Genomic DNA, 25,040 nt, shown 5'->3' on the forward strand with positions numbered 1-25,040 from the left:
ATCACATGAATTTCTTGGAATTGCAACAGCTGTACATAGATTCTTATAAACTAGGAGCAAACTATTGTAGAACCTTGTATGAAAAAGGAGGAGTATGCATCTATCTATGCACAAGCTTGAAATTTGTAAATATAGACCTAAAAAAATATTGTAAAGAAAAAGATTTTGAGGTAAATTTAAACCTGACCTCCAACAGACTGTGTATAATTACAATATATAGAGCTCCGACTGGAAACATAGATACATTCATAACAAAACCAGATACCGTACTTAGAAACCTATATACCTGAACACAAGAATATATTATTTGTGGGGATATTAATATTGTGGGGCTCTTGATGCAGTCTTGTCATTACTCCGATGACAACCCACTTCTTCGGAACAGTTTGTTGGTCCTGAAAAGGACCGCGGTTGCTGAGGTGCTTGATCGGAGAGGTAGCGCGGCGCGCGCCGGTAAGGAGAGAGGCTAGTTGTGGTGAGTGGCCGGGCCGCAGTGTGGCCATGGCTGGAGTTTGCTTGGTTGCCGTGCAGCAGCGTGAGTTGGAGGTTGCTTGATCGCGGCGCGGTGGCTGCTGGTGAAAGGCTAGTCGTTGAGCGCGGTCGTAGGAGTTATGAGGCAGTGGCTACGCCAGATGCCCAGTGGGTCGGACAGCAACATGACCACCGGCGAGTCCAGGCGCGGTGCCCCAGTGAGTCGGGTGTGAGAGAGCCGGAGGGCCGAGGCAGTCTTGCCTGGAGCAGCCTGCCGATGCCTCCGTAGACCGAGTGCTGGCGACGAAGCCTGCTGGCTGGTGTAGCTTGATCGAAGACTGAAGTCAGACTGATAACTCACCGTTGGAGCTGTCCATTTTTTATACACTGCTTGGTGGGCGGAGCGAAACTCGAAATTGAGGAGGAAGAATTGATTGGCTAGTGCGCGTACTGACGTAGATGCTGGCTAGCAGGAGGCGCTGTATAAATGCGAAGGTTTGAGGCAATCTGATTGGTTAGCGCGAGTGATGGTGAAAAGTGATGTGAAGAGCGACCGTTGCAGAAATGCGTGATAATGTGGGATGTTCCCACAATATAAATTATCTTCTTGATAGTGAAAAGAAAACAAGTTAGATACCTTATTGAAAACTTATAATTTAATAAGTATGATAAATTTTCCTACCAGAGTTCAAGGAAATTCTGCTACAGCCATTGATAGTATTTTCATCAATATTACTAGAAGGGAAAATTATTCTGTAAGGACTATAATAAATGGATTGTCTGATCATGATGCACAATCCATAACATTTAAAACAATAAACATGAGAACACATAATAAACAATTTAAAATAATAAGGAAAATAAACAAACACACAATAAATGACTTTTTAATTACACTGAGTTATGAAACATGGGACTCAACATTTTCTAGTGATGATGTTAATATAATGTTTAACTCCTTTTTAGACACTTACTTGAAAATTTACTATTCCAGTTNAGGAACCATACTCAAGGGGCCATGGAAGAATACCATGAAGCGAGAAGAAAAGAAAGAAGATTGCATAAAAAGAAGAAAAGGGAATATGATAAACAAGAACTGATTGAATTGGAGCATTTAAGAAGTTCAAACGAAATTGGAGTGTTTTATCAAAAACTAAACAATAGTTGAAAGGACTTTTGACCTAGAACAACCTTATATAGAGATAAAGAAGGCATGATATTGAGTAGTGATGAAGCAATATTGGAAAGATGGGGGCAATATTTTGAAGAATTATTAAATGGTAATGCCTCTGAAGAAGTGGAAGGTATGACCATAGACCGGAATCAAAGAAATTTTGAGGCTGAAGAGCCAGCACCAACCATAAAAGAAGTAGAACAAGCTATCAAAAAATTGAAAAATAATAAAGCTCCAGGAATGGATATCATCACGGCAGAATTAGTGAAATTTGGAGGCCCAGAATATGCTAAGCACTTACATCAGCTAATAGTTAAGATATGGATAACTGAAATAATCTCAGAGGAATTAGTCTGTTGTGCATAGCATATAAAATATTTTCCAACATTCCATTTAACAGACACTCTCCCTTTGTGGAAGGCATAACTGGGGATTACCAATGTGGGTTTCGTCAAGGAAGATCAACTAATGATCAGATTTTCACTATTCGCCAGGTCCTTGAAAAGTGTGATGAATTCCACATTGAAACACATCATCTTTTCATTGACTTCCGATCAGCCTAAGACTCCATAGATGGAGATAGTCTTTATCTGGCAATGGAAGAGATGCACATTCCACGGAGGTTAATTGCCTTAGCCAGAGCCACTATGAGAAAGACCCAATGCCAAATTAAGATTAGGATCGCTGCCTAGGAATAACCGTGGCAACGAAATTTTCGTTTTGATTTTAATATGTTGTCCAGTCCTATATTAACTAGAAATGGAGTTTGACAAGGGGATTCCCTAGCCTGCCTTTTGTTCAATATAGCATTAGAGAAGGGAGTTAGAGATGCAGGCATTAACACAAGGGGAACTATATTCTATAAGTCAGTTCAAATTTTGGCATTTGCAGATGATATTGATATAATTGGTATAACACAAAAATCTATGAAAGAAGATTTTCTTAATTTGGAAAGAGCAGCAAAAAAGATGAATTTACAAATTAACCAAAATAAAACAAAGTACATGCCGGTAACCAAGAAAGACTGTGCTAATGGACCTGCATATATTGAAATTGGCTCATATAAATTTGAGGTTGTATGTAGTTTTACTTACCTTGGATCAGAAGTTAACTGTAAAAATAACATCAGTGATGAAATAAAAACAGCATGTACTTGAGCCAAATAAACGTCTCCATGGCCTTAGGAAACACCTGAAATCCCAACGAATACCCAGGAAAACAAAAACTATGATGTATAAAGTACTTATAAGATCAGTGCCTCTGAGACCTGCCCACTGTCAAGATTGGATGAAAGACTGTTAAGTATATTTGAAAGGAGGATCTTTGGGCCAGTGGAAGAAAATGGAACATGGAGGAAGAGGTATAATCATGAGCTATACAAACTATTTAATGAACCGGACATTATTGGATTTATAAAGGTGAAAACGCTTGAATGGGCTGGACACACAATACGTGCCAGCGAGAACAGAATGATTAAGAAAATATTTAATACTAAACCAGAAGGAAATAGGAAAGTGGGAAGACCAAGATTGAGATGGGAAGAATGTGTGTGGCAGGACATAAGAATTTTGGGTGTAAAGAACTGGAGGAATGTAACATCAAATGGAGAAGGGTAAGCAATCCTTAGGAAGGCCAGGGCTCACAAAGGGCTGTCGCGCCAGTGATGATGAAATCTCGCTTAAAATTCTAAAAATTAGCGCCCCATTTATAAGCTCTCCTCTAACTCATATCTGCAATAGAGTTCTCTCAACTGGTGTCTTCCCCTCTCGGCTGAAATATACTGAAATAATACTATTTAAAAATGGGGACAGAACCAATATGACTAATTACAAACCTATATCATTATTATCATCCTTTCCAAAAGTAGTGGAAAAGTTTATATATATCAGACTGAACCAACATGTAACGGCCAACAACATATTAGTAAATGGACAGCATTACTTTAGAAGCAGTTCATCTACAGGAAAAGCCATGTACAAACGTCTTAATAAAATATTAACTGCGCTCAATAATAAGATACTAGTTGGTGGCATTTTCTGTGATTTGAAAAAAGCTTTTGATTGTGTCAATTTTGATATTTTACTATCTAAACTGGAATTTTATGGGATAGTTGGAAGGGCCAATGCATTGGTAAAATCTTACCTCAAGGACAGATACCAGAGAGTTCTAATCGATAATTGGCATACTGATTCTGAATGGGGCACAGTTAATAATGGTGTTCCCCATGGATCTATTTTGGGACCTTTACTGTTTCTTTTATATATAAATGACTTGCCAAATACTATAAACAGCAAATCCAAACCTGTCCTTTTCGCAGATGATACTAGCATTATTATTATTATTAATTCCTACCCTGTAAATTATGAAAACAATATTACTCAAACTTTCCAAGACATAAATGACTGGTTTGAAGCCAATTTATTGACACTAAATCTTCATAAGACTTATTTTATACATTTTACAACTAAGACTAGCCAGGCAATGGATATGCACATTGTCCATGGCAACAATCAGCCTGCCAAATCTAACAACACAAGATTTCTCGGATTAACTATTGACGATATGTTGTCATGGAAAGGACACGTCGACTGGCTCGTGACTAAATTGAGCTCTACCTGTTATGAAGTCAGGGCTATTAAGCCTTATGTGTCACAGGAAACAATGAGAATGATTTATTTCTCATACTTTCATTCTGTAGTGACTTATGGTTTGATCTTCTGGGGCAAGTCTTCCCATAGTATCCTTACTTTTAGGTTCCAGAAAAGGGCAATTAGAATCATCACTAATTCTAGGTAAAGAGACACTTGTAGGGAATTGTTTAAAAAACCGAAAATTTTGCCCCTCTAATCATAGTATATATTTTCTCTCTTGTTATTTATGGCCGAAAACAGAAAACAATTTAAAAATAACTCTCAAATTCATGGCATTAATACAAGACACAACAATAACCTTCACTATCCTACATGCAATTTGTCAGCACTCCAAAAAGGAACATATTATTTTGATATTAAGGTTTTTAACAGCCTCCCTCCTAGCATAAGGAACATATCTCATGATATTAAACAATATAAATTTGCTTTAAAAAGATTTCTACTCCTATTTTACTCATTGGAGGAATATTTTAACCACAATATTGATTAAAGATCCTGGCTCATTACATGTTTAATGAATGGCAGTATATTTCATATTTGCTTATTGCAGTGTTATTCGTTAATAGTTTGATGCATGCTTGAAGTCACACACATTGCATAGCGGTTGTCTGGACAATATGTGTTTGAGCGTTTGTCTAACTGTACCCAGGCAAGCCACGTAATCTATTTGGTTGTCACTGTTTATTTTAGTTTACCAGCCAAGTAAGGCTCAATGAGTGTAAATGAAGGAATGAATGAATGAATAAGTAATTTATAGCCAATGAGATAAAATAACTGTATACCAGCAATTAAATTATACTCATTGGAAGAATATTTTTATCTATGTTGTTGTTGTTGTACCGCTTGCCATTTTTTACCGTATTTTACTGTATTCACAAGTCTACCTTATGGGGCTCTATGGATCTATGAATGGAGATTGCTTGCTTGCTTTTACTTTTACTTACATATTTCATAACTTTTAACAATGTACACATTGATATCATTCTTGACAAAAGGCTCAAACTGTGATGCACAAGTATAATTAACTTGTATCTATGTAATTTATAATCTTATGACTTATTAGCAATGTACTCATTGACAGTGTTCCTGTTAACAGGCTCAAATTGTGAGGCATAAGTACATTTAACTTATATTTATGTAATTTGTAATCTTATTCATTTTTTAATTAGACTGTTATTGTATTTATATTGTATTTCACTTTTTCTGTCTCCTACGGTGTCTACATGTATCTGGATTTATGGAACATAAATAAATTGAACAACTGAACAAAAAGACATTAGTTCATAACACAAAATATGGATCTCAGCATTATCTGCAACTTTCATTATACATATTATCTACACAACAGTAAATGTTTAACTGTAAAAAAAAGAATGTCAGTGGAAATTTGGTATGCAAAATAGAAAAAATATGTATTCTCTAAATTAAACTGGAGTAAACTTTTCCACTTGTGTTTCAATTTAAATACTGTTAGAAGTGTCCTGACACATAGGAGTTCAGAGGGCTGATGAGCAAAGGTGATTTTAATTTTGTTGCTATTACATCAAAATCATCCAAAGTATTCCAAAAGCTAGCGCACCAAGGAAGAGTACTTTATGTAGGCTAATGATATGATGTTTCATTCATTCTGGCGAGTCTTATGAGTTACTCTAGACTCTCTCCTGACATCAGGCATAATCCTAGAAAGTAATTTATTCCCCATTAGTAATTAGCCATCTTACATGCAACTTGCTTTTTCAAACCTTTAGAAGTTTTGAAATTTAAAATTTCTACATCACCAGTGTATGCACACTATAAGTTTCAACCAACATTGGTCATCTTCAGGTGTGTCTAAAACTGCTGAAGAAAATGCTGCGCTTCTGTCCTTGAGTTAAATTTTTGAGGGTATGCCCTCATCTATCTGCCCATGTGTGTGTAACATGTATTAGTATTTTGTGTATAACAACAGTTTCATCAGAAATTAATTAAAAGACAATATTTAAATACTTCTTATTCATTACATGTTTTGACCATCTTGTGGTCATCATCAGGTGAAACATACGCATTAATGCATTATTAAATTTGTATGTACGGTCTATAGTGCAAATATAGCTTAAAATTTTACGCAAAACATTTTAAGTAAAATATAATAAAAGGTCAGGAATTATAGATACAAAATTTAAATATCACAATATAATTCCACATACTATATGAAGGCCCATGTAGGGAGCTCCAAGGTTTATTAGTAAATACTAAGAAAGACATACCACAGAGTGTTACTTTACTACATATGAGCAGCAGTCAAATGAAAATGTGTCAGAAGGCAAAACATATTAAAGAACATTTCTTACCTCAAAAGTAAGCTCCAAAACTGTTAATACATTTATCCCACTGGGAGATAAGATGGTCAATCCCATCCTTGAAAAAGCTAGTGGGCTGTCTACAGAACCACATCTTTACCCAGCCACGTCTTTGTCCAATGCAAACCGACGTCCACAAATGTCTCTCTTCAGGTCTCCAAAAATGTGAAAATCACATGGGGAGAGATCTGGGCTGTAGGGGGATCGCTGAAGCACTTCCCAACCACATCTCTGTAGCTCCTCACAGAGTTGGCAGTGTGGGGGCGCACATTATCATGAAGAAGGGTAATGCCGTTCAGTAGCATTCCAGGGCGTTTTGACTTTATGGCATGCCTCAGTTTCTGCAAAGTGTCTTCATAGTGCTGTGCACTGATTGTGGCCCCATGCTCGAGAAACTCGAAAAGCAGAGGGCCCTTGCAGTCGAAGAACATCATCATCACTTTACCAGAACTTGTGTGTACATCTTTTGATTTCTTCAGTGGGGGAGAATTCATGTTTCCACTGTTGGCTCTGCCCTTTGCTCTCGAGTTCAAAATGGTGGCACTGAGTTTCATTCCCAGTGGCAATATGGGACAGAAAGTTATATTCTTCCTCATGGTATGGTTGCAAGTGACCCAGTGATGCAGCCATTCTCTGAGTTTTCTGTTCCTCCATGAGTTGATGTGGAACCCACTGCATGCAGATTTTGTGGTACAGCAGGTGTTTTGTCACAATGGTGTGTACGGAACTGTGACTTATTCCCATCAAAATACTAACTTCTTCCACAGTGATCCATTGGTTTGCCCAGATATGATCATCCAACGCAGCACTAACATCAGGAGTGACACAATGAGCCTGTCCTGGACCAGCATCATCTTGCAGTGACACACATCCCTCTCAGAATCTCTTGTGCCATGCCAGCACATGTGAACATGACATGCTGTGTTTGCTGTAAACAACAGACATGCGAGGATGAATTTCTCATCCTCCTACTCCTTCATCAGTCAAAAAGTGCACTACGCTTCACTGTTCTTCTTTACCCACTTCCATTACTGATGTTGGATGACCACACATAGCGCTAACCTTACTTCCAGCACAATAAACAAACGACTAGTGTGCAAGGGCATGTTGTCACTGTGCTTTCCCGAGTCCCCACCAGGTGTTTGTACCGTAAGCAAATACCAGTGTTACCAACTTGCACGCTGTGAGTTATGCACTGTGACCCATTTTCATTTGACTGCCCCTTTTAATCAGTGCTTTATGGAGGGTAAAAGTTAGCACTTAAACGCTTACTACTGAATAGAGAGTCGATTCTAATAAATGTTCTTAAGGCCTTGGCTTCAATCATTTTTATGTGCTGTCTCCATGTAATCCTCTAATCGTAGATCACAAATATTTTACATGATTAACTAACCCTCTCACGGTGTATGATACAGCATCAGAACGGACTCAAACAGAGAACACCATTCCTCTGTTGATGTGGACGTGACATCACGTGTCCGACTGTAGCAGCACTGTCCTCCTGGTGCGGGAATGCATGGCAACACACCTTGCCACAGCACTCCTACTGTTGTGTAATGTCACAGCAGGCGTGAATGTGCTCCTCTGTTGTAAGCACGACCATGGTCACGTGAACTGGTGGCCGTGGAAATGTGTTCACAGGGCTATTGCCCTGCAATGGCCATCTCTGTTGATTAAACCATTCCGACTTTCAGCAGACATGCCACAATATGAAAACAATATTCATAAAACTTTATATGAAGTTTCCTGTACTGCAGGTTTCCTAGCATATAGGCTGTTCCTCACATCCATTCCTTAACACAACACTGAATTTCCAGGTTAAAGCAACTGCAGCATTTTCAATGTATGGTCTGAAACTTCATTTAATGTTATTGTGGAAACTATGTGATTTACATTAACGTCTCTTCCATTGCAAATAGCAAATGTTATGCAGTACGACTAAATATGCATTTTCCTTTTAAACCATTTACTAAAAATAACTGATTAACTCTCCCCACAAAATTATTTAAAGGAGTATACATTGCACATTTCGAAGAAACACAAATGTTAAGTTAAAAAAATATACAAATTATGAGATAACTGAACATTAGACAGCATTAACAAATATAAGCAAATTAAATTATAATCAAGAAATTAGTCTAATTAATTTTGGGGAAATTTGTATAAATCCCCTAATTTGAGCAGTCACTGTGAAAAATGTACTGGGACTCCACAGCAACCAATGCCACTCTACACCCTGATGAAGCCACCTTTCTTCAGATCTTCTGGTTAATTTTGAGTACATGCTGCCTAAGGGTGATAGGTCTGAATCTGGTTCTGGATCTACCCTTCTCAGGGTAAGCAGGAAATGGACTCATTTGATTTCTAATGGATAATGAGAAAGGTGACTAGAAATAAATCAGTTTTTGTTTTGTAGTTTACTTAGGTTTGATTTATTTTATTTTATTTTTGTCAAGGTAAAGTTTTCAAACCCGTTAAAATACAGCTGCATTTTTACTCTGATCAACATACAGTACTGTCTCAGCAATTTTAATACACGTACTGAATTCATGTAATGTTTCACCAGCTAAACAGAAGTATGTATTTATTTACGCAAGTTTTTTAACAAACTACTTCTCTACAACTGTTGTTATATTCAAAATCTAAATTTTCTGCATCAATATCAAGACTATTACCAACATTGTTCTTACCATCACTACCAACAATAAAATAGTATATTTCTGATAGAATTGAAAGGATTCTGACGATGGTGTATACTGTACACTGCAACAAGTATAGTATAGTATAGTATAGTACAGTATAGTATATTATATAGTATATTATAGTATAGTATATTTCTATTTGTTAACACAACAATTCAGGTAAAAATAATAACAAAGGCTAGACCCAAAAGTAAGATAACTTTGATAAAGTCTAAATGACCAAATACAGAACAAGTTGAGCTACACTACGCAACACAAAGAAAGCATGATGACATATATCTCAACCTACACTCCTATACGGTATAAATAAAGAGGTAACACATATGAACATGCAGAGCAAGATACCCATAACATCACTACCAAAGAAGAACCAAGACAGGGATAGCCAGTGTATCATTACAATGTCAAATAGGCATTCACAACCATCTTAAACTATTTATCCATAAACATGCAACTTGACAATTTAATATGAACCCATACACACTAGATTGTAGTGTTAAAATTCTTTTAAATCTTATTACTTTCAAATTAATTTTAAAATAAATTAAATTTAATTTAATATCAAGATGGCTCAAAACAGAACAGTAAACAAACCAGAGGTTCACTAAGCAATAATCACATAAACATATGGTCAAATATGAAGAAAAATATGGATTCACACTGAACAAAATTACAGAACCTAAGTACACAGAGATACACCTGATGACTCAAGAAGGGTCAAAACATGTTGTGATTATTATTAATCTAAATAACTTTTGTTATTACTTTCATCTGAATTGCTTTGTTGACATACTATAGACACACTATTTTCAATGACACACAACAGGATGCAACACATAATGACTACCAACAATGCTACTCTTCAGAATTACTGGGTTTGGACTACTCTTATCAACATCTTTTAATGCTGTCACTACAATCTCAGTCATCATTACTAACATAAATTCTACCACTATCTCCATCGCAAATTTCAATAACCTCACCACCTGTTGCAACTGCTTTGTCTTATGAAAAATCACTACAAACACCTCTTTGCCCTCATCGTCATCATTCAGTAACTTCATCTTCCAATTCAATTGGTTTGTATTGTGAAAAATCATCATCAGTTTTAGAAATATCATCTTCCAATTCAATTGCTTTGTACTGCGAAAAGTCGTCATCTTCATCATCATCACCAACACTACTAGTTTTAGTCACATTACCTTCCAATTCAATTGCTTTGTACTGTAATAAATCACCATCTTCTTCATCGGTAGGATCAGTAACCTCATCTTCTAACTTAATTGCTTTGTACTGCAAAAAATCATCATCTTTACCTCTTTTATCTTCTAATTTAATTGCTCTGTACTGTGAAAAATCATCACCATCATCCTCACTAGTTTCGGTAACTTCAAACTTAATTTCATTTATGTTGTCTTCTGAAAAATCATCACTATTTTTAGTATCCTTGCCTTCCAATTTAATTGGTTTATACTGTGAAAGATCATCACTATCATCATCAGAACCAGCACTGTCAGTGCCCTCACCATTACATCCAGTACAGTCCTGTGTGTCCATTTCTGTATCCTCATTACATCCGCCATCTTCTCCACTGTCATCACTGTCTCTATCATTTCCTTCATTCTTGAACTGTGGAAGACGAGTATCTACCATCTTACCAGGACACTCAGATGTCAGAACAGTTTTCTGTTTCCTCACAGAATTAATTTTAATCTCTGGTGAGGAAACTGTTGTTAAAATACAATTACGGGAAACATCCTTTGAGATTTCAGTATGATTATTTACTTCCTGCTGTTCCTGTTTTAACTGGCTGTGTGCAGGTGCATAAGATACAGAAACGTCCTTGTCTCTAACTTTATGCACTTTGGTGCTGGAAATAATGGCTTCCATCTTATCCAGTGTTTTAAATCCAATGATGGCTCCTCTGTAAATACATTAACATACCAAACATGCAATGTATTGATGCAAAATGAAAAGCTATATTTATTACAAAATAAATAATTTTAACACATCTGAGCAGGGTCGACCATGATAGGAAAATTAGGAGAAAAAAGCAAAGGACAGATATCGGAAAATATGCCTTTGTAAATAGGACCATCCAGCTCTGGAACCAGCTACCTGCAGATGCTTTAGGCACTTTCTCCTGTTCAAGTATTTAAAAAAAAAAAGGGTTAGGAAAGTGATAAATGAGGTGAAGTGAAAGTGTGGGGAGGGGGAAATGTCAGTCCATCAGTCCACGATGATATGAAATGTTACTGTATTAATGTAGAGCATGTTATATTCTTTTTTATTATTATCACAATTTCTTTATTGTTATTATCTCAACTATCTTCGGTTAAATTCTTGAGGAGCTGCAGATTTGGCTTCTCCTCAAGAAGGGCTCAGCTCCATAACTAAGTAAGTACCCATTACATAGGAGGTTGGGTGGGCCCCAGAGCCAGTCTGCATGTGGAGAAAATTCTTGACCCTACCGGGACTCGAACACCGACCCCTCAGTCTTCAGCCCATAGCCAGTCACTATACTGACTGCACTATCCTGGCTGTCTTTATTAATCTGTTCCAGGAAAAAGTATGCTCCAAAATGCTTGGATAGGAAACTTGAGCCAGGTTATGAGTATCCAAGAATCCAGGATTCTCACACAACCAGCATATGTTCATCCGCCACACAGCAGCGCTCCCAGCTGCCACTAACACTGCTACCCATCATCCTACCTCATGCAGGTGCCACTACAGTTAAGAGTGATCCATAATCACTGTAGAGGCTAGTAGAATTTGTAATGGCATTACAGCATATACAAGATCTTTCACCCACCAATCCACTGCCACCTATGGGGACTCACACGCAGAATTAAGGCAAAACTTTGTTGTTTTATGTTTGAAATAGAAAATGGAAATATGTAAAAGACTAGCAAAAGATGAAAATCACATAAAAGGTTTGCTTTTAAGTTTCTCATGCCACCAGCAAATTCATACACCTGGAACATCCCATTCCCAAAATGTGCTGAAAACTAGGAATGCACTGTATATAGAAACAGTATAACAGTTTCAAGCCAGGGAAACAAAAATTCATGTTAATGAAATGTTATGCATGGAACTTGACTTCTTATACTTCCAAGCATAATACACAAAAGTTTAATTCCTTTCTCCTCTTCTTGTTAAATCTGTTCCCCCCTTCTGTTTCCCATGAACACTGCTTCATTCCATCCAAGACGCTATAAAATAGTCATGCTACTTTTGAAAAACTGAATTATCATTTTTAATTATATTGGTAAGGCACAGAAAACGCAGCACAAAACTAGACTTTGTATGTGCCTGCACATATATACACACATAAGTCAAGGCCAACTGAATTTTATTTATTCAAACAGAGTGTATTACTGGTTTTTTTTAAAGACAGAATCAAGATCTGAAACTCTGTATAATAGTGCATGTAAAGGGCCATTAGTTAGTGCACAGAAAAATCAGGCTCCACAGAAAAGTGACATGGGTTAATGACCTTTTCAGAAAATTGTTCTAAGCAATATGTCCTCTAAGAGGTAAGTTGGAGAGAAATATGGCAAAGACCAAAAAATTCATATCATGGTTTCTGGGTTGACACCGTGTAGTCTGGTAGGTAGTTGCTGGCATTTTAGAAAAATATATAGTACTGCCCTCACCTTCAAAGCAGAAGTGTTAGGCACAGCATGTTCCTCCAAAACACTTATAAGAACAAAGAGTATCCATAAGAATCTTCACTGCCAAGAAAACTTCAAATCTCAAAGACAAATATTTCTTTGCCACCATTCTCCAGGCGAAGTGCATAAATCGTCCAATTTCTGATATAAAACCAGGTTGCCCAAAAATACCTGCATGATAGAGTTATCTTCCACACTGCCAGCAAGACAAGAAAAAGACAGTGTGTGTATTTCTGCTCACCTGTTCCATACAACACAAGACAACTAATCGCAGTAGTGTTGTGCACATATTAAAAAATTAAACTATTTTTGTAAAGTTTATGAAAAAACAGATAACTGATTGGTAAGAACAATTAACAGATGGAAATATACTACCATAGTCAATAAGTTCGTTGACTGGCTGCAAAGTGTCGTTGCAGTGCACTACAGCGGATAGGTTGGGGCACGATATGATGCCCTGTCAGTTAATCTCTTGTCACAGCAAGAGGCAGTTGTGTGCAAACAGTGTAAGCAGAACTATGGCCTCTATAGTGAACTGCAGTTAAATGCAAGTGGCAGAAATAAAAAATGTGGCAGTTTGAACAATGGGCAAACATCAAGTTCTGCTAAAAGGCCGTGCCATAGCTCAAGCGGTTAGTCGCTGGCTTCCCACTGCGGCAGCCCAGGTTCGATCCCGGGTCTGGTCAAGTGATATTTGTGGTGGACAAAGTGGTGCTGGGGCAGGTTTTCTCAGAGTACTTCGGTTTCCCCTTCCAATCTTCATTCCACCAAATTCTCCATCATCATAATCACCCGGGGCAGGCTACAATAGGCCAATCAGAGGCCGCCGTGCCGAGTGGACCCAGTTGGACTTCACGCCCCACTATGAGAATTTAAATTAAAAAAGTTCTGCCAAAAACTAGGCAAATCCACTAGCGAAACATTTGGCGTATGAAGAATTGGCTGTTGCTACATGACAACACCCCTGCACATCGCTGTGGTCTTGTCCAAGAGGAACTGGCAAGGCAACAGGTCATCATTTTGCCACACACTCCATACTCACTTGATCTCACACCATGTGATTTCTTTCTCTTTCACCGCTTGAAAGCAAAGCTACGTGGTCGTAAATTTCAGTTGTCTGAGGAGGTCGTCAATACCACAAGAGACACTGTACAAGAATTTCCTGCCAATATGTTTCAGCTATGTTTTTGGCAGCTATATCATCGTTGGCAGACTTGCGTAGCGGCCAACGACAACTACTTTGAGGGCTGATGTGGAACTGCGTTAAGTGTATGTGAATGCCTTGTAATATGATGCGATAAGACCACAGCCCACGAACTTAACGACTGTACCACATATTTATTCATTTGAAAGCTCAGTGAATAGCTAAGTTTGAAACATCATCACCTGAGCATGTAGTTGCATCGGTAATCTAGCATTCAATTATTTATCTGTAAAGCAGGAACTGCAGAATAACCACACTATGCTGCTGAACAATGCAACAATGATTCCTTCAGCCAATGTAGCATACTGTCAGAGATGTAAGGGCCACTGTTAATGGTGGCAAGGAGAATCAAGTAACCCAGCCCACCAACTGCATGAACAGATGGAGGAAAGCCATAAAATCTTCATTGTTAGCAATTTCAAAATACTAAGCAGAAGTGGTATACACCTTGTACACATGCTATGTTTATTATACACAGAGTTCAAACAAGAATGATATCAACATTGTGAATATAGACAAGGGTCTTGTCTGCACTCACCCCATTACTTGTCATCATGATGAACCACTTGCACAGTAAACAAGCATACAGCAACTGGTACTGTAGTTACTAAAGGTTCTGTTTCTAAAGATCCCTTTGTCTTAAAGTAGGATTTGTTACTCCTGCAGTGAGGTATGCAATTCATCAATGAGTTTTCACAATCAAATCCTTCACACAAAAGAAACTTCTCAAAAAATCAGGCATATCAAAGCCCATCAAAAAGTGGCAGACCACTGGTTCAGTTTATGATAAGAGAGACCATCCAGGAGGAATGTGGTGAAGACACAGTTCAAGATATTCAAACACAGTCAAAAATCAGTCCTCACAAACAGTTAAAATGACAGGCACAAGAACCTGAGGTCTCGTCAGGAACTACATTGAAGGCCACAAGATTAATTTTTTTTTCTGAATAATAGAACTTAAACAACCAAATTATGCAGCAAGAATTCACTTCTGTTCTCGATGTCATTAAACAAAAGCCATTACACAGTGTAAAAGTATGGGTGTGGCATGTTTACATACACATCGAGTCAATGATCTGATATTCTTTCAGTAAACTGTGGTTAATTCTAGCATGATAACATAACCCTCCCACTGCTGAAGCACACACACAGTTCCTTAGTTTTCAGAGATGAATGTCAGAAAGTGTCACAATAATTGTTTACGTGCTACAAGGCATACTTGAAAGAAGGGGGGTCACTTCCAGCAATTCTTATACAATATGGTTAAGTATGTCTAGGCTTTTTACAGTAACCAGTTCTATTTCAAGCAGTCCTTATACAATATGGTAAAACTGTGTAGCCTTCTTAGAGCAACCTGCTCTAAGTTCCATTACAGCAAAGACTGAAGAGTCAGCACCACATGTATGTAATATCCTGTAATTTTGCCCATAAAGTCACATGGTAAACTGTGGAAGCACTGTTGCAAGCAGCACATTTCCATCTCAACTGAACACTTTGTATATGCCATATCACATAAAAATATTATAACATTTCTTAAACCAATTTCACTTTTTTCTTTAAAAATTATGAGAAAGAGAGGTTCAAATTTATTTCCATTCGATCATATATCAATCAAAAATACTTACAAAGATCCCTTCTTCTTTGGTGTGAACATGTGTACATGCATACAGCCAGGGAATGCTGAGGTAATTTCACTCTCTGTCACATTTTCTGGTAAATTCTTCACATACAGCCTGTCAGTAGATATAAAAAACATGTACTCATGTACATAATATATTTTAAGGAATTAAATAAAACTCCTATTCCCCACAGTCTATGCTAACAATATAATTGCAAAAAAATTTATGATCCAACAACAAAAGCAAGCACACTAGCAAGGACGAGCTACGTGGTTAGCTTCCAGCATCAAAGAAAGAAAGTGCCTATGTATTCCATGGCTGGAGTCAGGTCTGGTTTAATGGGGTTTGCACATTGTGGTAAAGAGGAACATTCCAATGCTACACCCAAAATCTGAACACTGGTTATTCTTCTCATGTATCTCTCATCTCACTTAATGAATGCCTTTTCACAACTCATATCGTATAGCTTACAAGGAGAAAAGTAAACTGAACCCTTTACCCAACATTTCTCAAGAGAGCTTGGGAAACTAAAAAAACATCAAAAAAGGTAAACAACTGTGGGAAAATATTTAATGTATCATAAACACACAAAAACTACACATTTTCTACTTAGGCCTACAAAAATAATAAACAAATAAAAGTAACTTCAAAATGCTTGCTTCTAAATAATTTTTTACAAAGAAATCTGTTACTGTAAATTGGTTAGGGGAAACATTACATTTCAGACAAAACAGTCAAAGTCATTGGGGTAAAAGAGTGATTAAACAGTTCTGAAAGCAACATGTGTTTCAATAAAACTTGGCACTGGTTAGGTTCGTGGTTAGCTCCTCCCTCGCCTTCACCGCTCGCCCACCCTTGTGATCAATGCACAATTCAACAATGCTGAAATCAGTGCATGTTGCAAGCTCAATGTCTACAGAAGAGTGTGAACTGAGGCCGCCATCATCCTCAGTGTCAAGCCAAATTCAGTCCTCATGGACTGCATCAGCCTCTTCCTCAGTACCGTCCATGTACGCTTTTGTGTGACATTCAAGCCCACAGCTGCAATGATGAAAACAATTCACAACTGTGGATTGCATGACTTATTGTAAAGCCACTGCTGTGAATTGTATTGCATAACACTGACTTAACTCAACATCCTTTCCTGAATCCATGCAGCAGACAGCTTTTTGTACTAGGTGTGTCCTGTAATACCATTTGAAACATTTTATGATGCCCAAATTCAGAGGTTGTGACATACCTGTGCAGTTTGGTGCAAAACACGTAACTTTCACATTCATTCAAGATGATCTATCCTACAACTGAGCAGCACAACTGTCCATAGACAAGAAAATTTTTCTAGTCTGCACATCCATGGGGGCATCCACTGCCCTTACAAACTTGGTGAATATGATCATGGTCATCTATGCTTTTTTATTTGCATAGTACGTGTGAAATTAAATCTAGAATTGCCATGGCAAAAGCTGCATTTAGCAAGAAGAATCTTTTTACCAGCAAATTGGACTTAAATTTGAGAAAGAAACTAGTGAAATGCTACATTTGGAGCATTGCTTTGTATGGGGCCGAAACTTGGACACTTAGGGCAGCAGATCAGAAACACCTGGAAAGCTTTGAAATGTGGTGTTGGAGAAGGATGGAGAATATCAGTTGGACCGATTATGTGAGAAATGAAGAAGTGTTATTTAGAGTCAGTGAGCTGAGGAATGTCCTACACGAAATAAGAAAACAGAAGGCTAATTGGATTGGTCATATCTTACGCGGTAACTGCCTTCTAAAAGAAGTTATTGAAGGAAAGATGGAGGGGCGGATAGAAGTGACCAGAAGACGAGGAAGAAGATGTAAGAAGATGCTGGATAACCCTGGGGACAGAAGAGGATATTTTCATTTGAAGGAGAAAGCGCTAGATCGCATTAAGTGGAGGAACTGTTTTGGAAGAGACTGTGGACCTGTCGTCTTGACAGATTACTGATGAATGAACGAATGAGAACTTTGCAGGAAATTCTTCTATATTTTTAAAACAATGTGGATTCAATGATTTTCCAACCACAATCAGCACCTGTTTATTGCTGCCATCACTGTTCAGACTCAGCAGTACTGTTAACTTCCCCTTTGGCACCTTTCTCCCTGTGCCAGGACTGGCCTTTCAGTGCCAGCGTTTTTTCCCAGAGGCAATTACAGAAGAAGTCCATTTTGTCCATGCTGACAAGGAAAAGTGAACTGTACGATGCAATACAGTATGTCCATGGTTTATGAGAACCGTCTTACAGTGTATACACTTTTTCACCTTATTCTTCACTTCCACACTACATGTTTCAGCACTAATGTGCCATCCTCAGGTGTCTTTATGCACGTTAAACTATTGTACTGCATGCCATGATGTCTTCATTCTAAAATGACTAAAATCTGTAGTCGTCATATATGTTGATGAATTCTAAATAATAAAAACTTTTCAGGATTCATTGCACTCAAACATGCGATGTAGGATGTAGGGAAGAGAGTGTCACTGATGAAGAGAGATCAGATGGCCAGCAACGAGAAGAACTGAAGAATATATTGCAACAGCATGACAAATAGTGCATGAAAATTGTTGGCTGACTGTCAGGAGAACAGCACAGGAAGCAAATATTGACCAAGAAACACTTAGGAAAATCTTAACTGAAGATCTTGACATGAGGACCTGCTAACATGGCACTGTCTGTGAGGGAGTTTTTAGCTAGTAAACAAATAACTGTGCTCGAACACTCTCTTTATTCACTGGATCTAGCCCCCAATGACTTTTTCCTATTCCTGAAGATAAATGACATAATGAAAGGAAGGCATTTTGATGATACTGATGACATCAGAAGTAATATGACAGCAGCTCTGAAGGCCATTCCACAAAACCAGTTCCAAAATTGTTTTGAGGGTGAACTAGGCACTGCCATCAGTGCATATCTTCCCAAGGGTAGTACTTTGAAGGTGACTACAATGATATTCAGAAATGAGGCATGTAGCACTTTCACGATGATGAGTTCACAAACTTTATTGTCAGACCAAGTATGTTAAGAAGTGATTACTGTACAATGATCATGAAGAGTGGTAATAATTGCACATATTACAATATTTACAAGGTTGCAAAGAAAGCCAATTCATAGACCTTAATTTCCATACAGGTTATTTTTCAATAAACACACAAAGTCTGCTTTGAACTTAATGAAAATAGGCATCACAACATGCCACCAGAGCCACAAATGAAATTCACCTTCTAATTTCTAATGCAGAATATTTTGCAAACAGCAATGCACAGAAAGAAAGAAGAGTTCTGTCTTTTGGGATACAATGCCATGTGGTCCAGTGAAAGTCAACTGACATTACAGAGAAACATACTGCCTCCATCATCAGGGTCACAGAGTAAGCTTAGCAAGAAACCAGTGTGTAGCAAACTTGGTGACTGCTTCATCATGCTTTCTTGCTTGACCTACTCTTCAACCCCAAAGATGAAGGGAACTTTCTCCTCCAAAAGCACAACTGAATTTGACCTGATTACCATGGAATTATTTCCCAGAAGATAGAAACATTTATGGTCACTGCTGAGGGACCCTCAAATCCAACAACACACAGAAACTAAAAACACCATGAAATGAAGAACACAATATTCTAGTTTCCTGCAGTATCACAGGGAAAGTTCAACAGTTTTTACACACAGCACACCATAAAAACCCATTAAGCAATGGCATCACTGTTTTAAAGTAACAGTATCACTAATCAGTTCATACCCTGCCTAAAAGACAAAACTAAGCCATACAAAGTTACACCCCAAAAATGGTATTACCTCAGAGATATCTAGTACTTGCACATCACATTCACACATTGACTGTTTTCACTAGGTGCATAACTATTCAAATTCACAGGTCACTGTCACTCAAAGAGATGCAAATTACAGTTAATCAATAAGCCCACTTGTGGACAGTGTCAAATAACAAAACAGCCACATATACAGGGGATGGAAAACTAATGGAAACACTAAGAAACTGATGAACAGAATTTGTGTAGGTTACATTGAAAGAACTCCAGTTGGCAACACTGAATGTTCTTCTTCCATTTGTTTACACTCTGTAATGCTTGTGTCAGTGCATTAGTAATTGTGCTGAGTAACAGTTCCTGAAAGAATCAGAAAATGGGAGACTTACCCAATTCTGAAAGAGGACAGATCATTAGTGTGCATTCAGCTTGAATATATGTGGTAAAAACTGCCACATTATTAGGTATACTGAGAGCGACAGTTTCTAAGGTTATGTGGGCATACATGAATCATGGGCAGACATCATCAGTGAAGAACAGTGGGAGAAAATCAACACTGGCAAAAGGAGAGAACTGTACCTTGAGTGTTGTTTCGAAAAATCATAGTACTGCAGCAGAACTGTACATTCATCTTGAAGTCCCTGTTTCCACAAAAACTGACATGAGCTTCACAAAACCAACATCCATGGTAGGACTGCAATTGCTAAACCTCTAATTATTAAGGTAATGCTCAGAAGCGTAAACAATGGTCTCACAACCATAAAACCTGGACATCAGATAACTGGATATGATGAACATGGTCAGATGAATCATCCTTTGTGCTGTTCGCTGCATCAGGATGAGCATATGTTTGGAAAAAACCCAAGGAAGCCTACTATCCAGAATGCCTGGTTTGGTTCCCACAGTGAAACATGCAGGAGGTTCTGCGATGCCTTGGGAAGCAATATGATGGTACAGCATCACGTTGGCCCCATTATTAGTCTGCATGGCTGAATTACTGCAAGGGAGTACATGGACAGGTTGGGTAATCAGGTGTATCCCATGATCCAGACATTTCTGAAATATGATGCAGTTTTCTGAGATGATAATGCCCCCATTCACACAGCTGAACTGTTCAGTCATAGTTTGAAGAGGATGAAGGTGAACTTCACTATCTTCCCTGGCCAACAATCACCAGATCTGAACATCAATGAACCACTCTGGTCAGTTTTGGCGACTAGAGTAAGAAACAGATTCCCACCTCCAACATCTCTAAAGCAACTTCAAGATGTTCTGCAAGAAGAATGGTATAAAATTCCGCTGCAGACTGTTCAAAAATTGTATGAGTCCATTCCAAGAAGGACTGCAGCCGTAGTGAAAGCAAAAGGTGGTCAACACCATATTAATAAAGAAATGTGTACAGCATCTATAGGGCTTCCATTATTTTCTCCAATCCCTGTATATTGTCATACTTCAAGTTCCTTGTGGGACTCAAGTACTGCCATTTTGGACCTCATTTGTTGAGACTCACAGACTGATATTAGGTCTCAGTCACCAACTATAGCAATGTGCATGGTTGCTAGCTGGATACAAGACAGAGATCCATAACAGATCATAACTGGTCAGATGAACAGGTGGTTGGACATCACTCCTTTCTACTCGATAATTACCAGCTGTTGACTCTGCATGACAAAGTAAGCCGGTGAACTAGTTAATTAGTTGTCCTTTAAAAGGAAGTCCGATATGCTCTGGTACATTTTATATTAAGCTTACAGAAAATGTATATAACATCTCTCATATGTACAAATACAAGCCAGGATAGCATGGTCAGTATAGCGATTATGTGCTGGACGACGAAGGGGTCAGGGTCCAAGTCCTGGTAGGGTCAAAAATTTTCTCCCCTCCATGTCATCCAGACCAGATCTGGAGCCCAACCAGCCACCTGGCATTTTCTCCAGGGGTAAAAAAGCAGGGGCATGAAGCTGACCACTCACCTCCAGCTAGGTCAAGAAACTGTGGATATATACATACACTCACCCATACACCTTCATGGAATAGTGCTTAATTAGTTAAGCACAGGGGACAATTTTACCTTTTACCATATGTACAACTATGAAGCTGAAATATTTCATTTTGTGAAAACATAAAATTAGAAATGTAAGACAAAGAAAAAATCAATTTACAGTAACTTACTGATATAACTGTGGTGTCTTCTTACTTTCATTTTCACAAGTGTTCAGTTTATATTTCTTTGTCTCTTTGATAATAAGTTTGCCCCCTTTTACTTCTTTTTGGTTTAGTTCCTTTAGTGCACTCTTAGCAAGTTCTTCACTGCTGAATCTAATATGGCACCACCTGGAATATCAAACATTTTCTTTAATAAACAAAGTTTACAAATAAAATAAAATTCTTAAATTACACTCCACATACATCACGTATTATTTAATAAAAATTTCACTTGTGACTTTTCTGCTTACTCAACATCTCAACAGTCATAACACATACAAAAACAGTCTACATATTCTACAAGTAAAATTGTTTGTATAGCCATTTTATATGAAAATTTACATTTCATTCAAGGTTAATGTAAAGATGAAGTTATAACATACTGATATGGCCAAAATGAAATTCGTCACAGAATACTCATTCCCAAAACTATTAAATTTCACCAAACTCCACCAGTAATTCTGAAAACAAAAAACGTGGAGGTACATAATACTCCACACTAAGTGTCCATTTTATCTGCTTCATACAAAAAAGGCATAATAAACAAAAGAACACCTCACATTACAACATAATAATAAAATTCATATTACATGAAAAATATTTCCCATCAACGTAAAATTATGAGAGACCATCATTCAGGAAACTAATGTATACCAAACACTTAGGTCAACTGAATAAATAAAGTCAGGGGCATTTATAACTAAAAATAATACCTTTTAATGCGAGGTTTGAATCTCACAGCCTCTATTCCAGGGTGTAACCGTTTCACTTCCAACTTAGGTCAACTGAATAAATAAAGTCAGGGGCATTTATAACTAAAAATAATACCTTTTAATGCGAGGTTTGAATCTCACAGCCTCTATTCCAGGGTGTAACCGTTTCACTTCCAACTTATCTTTGATCCCACGTGGGAATCGTACAAACAGTGTTCGACTGTGATGAGGATCATATACATCTGTTCCAGTATCATTAATCTCATTTGCATTTACATTGTCACTGGCAACAACCCATGGTTTTGTGTCTGCTGTTATCTGACACTCCAGTGCTGTTGCTTTTCTATCCATCTCAGAATTCATTGAAATTTGCAAATTTGGACTAGCAGTGAGAGAATGAATAACAGCTCTTGCCATTAATCACACTGGAAGATTAAAACATTTAACTGGTATTAAAAAGATGTTCATTACCCAGATGACAGATAACAAACATTTATCCATATACCTGATTTTTTTTGTTAGTTAATACCTACATCTACACATGCAACAATGTATAGTAACACTCAGTTTAAAAATGTTTATGGACAAATAATTCATATACTTTTTTTTTATTTGTTTCATTGTGGTCCGTCACACTAACAATTACAAAGACAAAAATAATACCATCTAATGTGACTATTTAAGTTTTATCACTCGAGGACTTATCACCCTTACATGTTTCGATCCCTATGGATCATCCTCAGAGGGCATCAATACTTTCGGAAACTACTATTACAATAGATGTTAATTATATAGATACACATATGATGTCTAAAACGCACAATATATGCAATGTTCAACCTTTCACATTCACAGCAGCCTTCCTGGTGTTAAAACTTTTTAAAGTTTTTTTTTAACTTTCTAGATCAAGCTTAAAATTTGTAAACCACACAGGTTCGCGTCAATTCTCCTATTGTTATTCATGGAGGAGGCTGGTCCTGTGCCGCCTGTTTATCTTGCGAGAGGAGATTCTTAGTATCTCCGTGTTTATTCATGGCCTGCTGTGTTGTTTACACTCCAACAACAATAGGAGAATTGACGCGAACCTGTATGGTTTAAAAATTTTAAGCTTGATCTAGAAAGTTAAAAAAAAACTTTAAAAAGTTTTAACACCAGGAAGGCTGCTGTGAATGTGAAAGGTTGAACATTGCATATATTGTGCGNCATTTCAGGATTAAATATGTGTATCTATATAATTAACATCTATTGTAATAGCAGTTTCTGAAAGTACTGAAGCCCTCTGAGGATGATCCGTAGGGATCGAAACATGTAAGGGTGATAAGTCCTCAAGTGATAAAACTTTAATAGTCACATTAGACGGTATTATTTTTGCCTTTGTAATTCATATACTGTTTAACAAAATATCTTTACTGCTGGAAATCGCATACCTTCTGAAATATCCACATCCCTTATTACAATGGAAAAATGCCATAAGCTTTACCACGGGAATGGAACGGACACCTCATAAACTGCACTTGAACTGATATCACAGATACCATATAATATCACTTCAGGTAGTTTGTGTGCACCTTAAAGATGTGTACAACAGGTACAGCATCATACATATTTCAGCTGTCATCTTCACAACATGGCAAGAGGCATGATGACATGAGTGACTTACAACCCAACAGGAATCCCTTAGTGCCTCCTGCTCAGCTCTATTTAGTCAAATAATATTTGACTCACAAAAACAACTGCTTAAGTCTACTGATATTTCATTCGAAGTGTAGGATTAATAAAGGGGAAGCACAATAGATCATTGAAGGTAGCAGTGCGAGGGCCGGTTTTTATGGCCCACCCTTCATACTCAAGTCTACTGATGCCATTTCAAGTGCAGATCTTATACTGCAGTGAATGATATGATAAAATGATCATGAGGGAGAAGTATGTACTACTCGAGTATTCACTTGGTAGGTGTGAAAGTGACCACTCACCTCCACCTACATGCGAGGTTAATAATACACGAATCTATACTTCTATTCCACTACATGTCTCCACTTCGTTAGAACCGGTGGTTACTGAGGTACAAGCATGTCACATAAGGTTTCGATTGACATAAATATTAACACCTCCATCAGTCACTCTAAGATTAAACTGATATTGCCCCCTGTATTAGTTTCACCTTTATTTTTATTTTTCAAATACCTTTACTTAGTAGATTATTGACTATATTTCATGCTTTGTGCAATTTCAAGTCGCCACATTAATACAACCACGTGCCACATTGCTATCACAGACGAACATTGACGATCATGGATGAGAGCTAAACTGGATATTTTCCCGCACTCAATCCACGGATCTGTATTCCATGTAGTGACCCGTGTCCGTATCTACACAGAAACAGAAGCAGTCATAAGAAGAAGGAAGAACATTCTTCTGGATTCTCTAACCCCCTCTTTACTTTTTGGGAACGAGGCTAGCAAAAGATCTAGTGGAGTCAGATACCTTACTAAAGAGCTTTTTTTTTTT

At 37.6% G+C, this 25,040-nt stretch overlaps 1 protein-coding gene and 1 long non-coding RNA gene across 3 annotated transcripts in view; one reads left to right on the plus strand and one right to left on the minus strand.

The window, feature by feature from the left end:
- The window catches only part of LOC111868710, a 27,766-nt gene extending 14,759 nt beyond the window's left edge, over positions 1 to 13,007 (plus strand). Inside the window, exon 3 of the long non-coding RNA XR_002843550.2 lies at positions 11,901 to 13,007. This is a non-coding gene — a long non-coding RNA (uncharacterized LOC111868710). The remainder of the gene's footprint in view (positions 1 to 11,900) is intronic.
- LOC111868707 lies at positions 8,965 to 24,814 on the minus strand. 2 transcript variants are annotated; one of them, XM_033753141.1, is made up of 5 exons: positions 24,506 to 24,807; positions 22,648 to 22,957; positions 21,787 to 21,948; positions 15,841 to 15,948; positions 8,965 to 11,261 (listed from the first exon to the last, which is right to left on the minus strand). In XM_033753141.1, exons 2-5 carry the CDS (start codon positions 22,947 to 22,949, stop codon positions 10,385 to 10,387), a joined length of 1,449 nt encoding a protein of 482 aa, XP_033609032.1. In that variant the 5' UTR covers positions 22,950 to 22,957; positions 24,506 to 24,807; the 3' UTR covers positions 8,965 to 10,384. The 2 variants fall into 2 exon arrangements, with proteins under 2 accessions (XP_033609032.1, XP_023715391.1); XM_023859623.2 differs by having other exon boundaries at positions 8,966 to 11,261; positions 24,717 to 24,814.
- Positions 24,815 to 25,040: the final 226 nt, after the last annotated feature.

Source organism: Cryptotermes secundus, unplaced genomic scaffold (genome assembly GCF_002891405.2).
Source record: "Cryptotermes secundus unplaced genomic scaffold, Csec_1.0 scaffold1359, whole genome shotgun sequence".
Classification (NCBI taxonomy): Eukaryota; Metazoa; Arthropoda; class Insecta; order Blattodea; family Kalotermitidae; genus Cryptotermes; species Cryptotermes secundus.

What these genes read in the sequence shown, in the direction of transcription:
- LOC111868707 (XM_033753141.1), bottom strand. Translation starts at nt 22,949, where the DNA reads ATGGCAAGAGCTGTTATTCATTCTCTCACTGCTAGTCCAAATTTGCAA. An exon ending in TTCAAACCTCGCATTAAAAG is followed by an intron (nt 21,949 to 22,647) that starts GTATTATTTTTA and finishes TTGATATTCCAG; the next exon opens with GTGGTGCCATATTAGATTCA. An exon ending in CCAAAGAAGAAGGGATCTTT is followed by an intron (nt 11,262 to 15,840) that starts GTAAGTATTTTT and finishes ATGTATTTACAG; the next exon opens with AGGAGCCATCATTGGATTTA.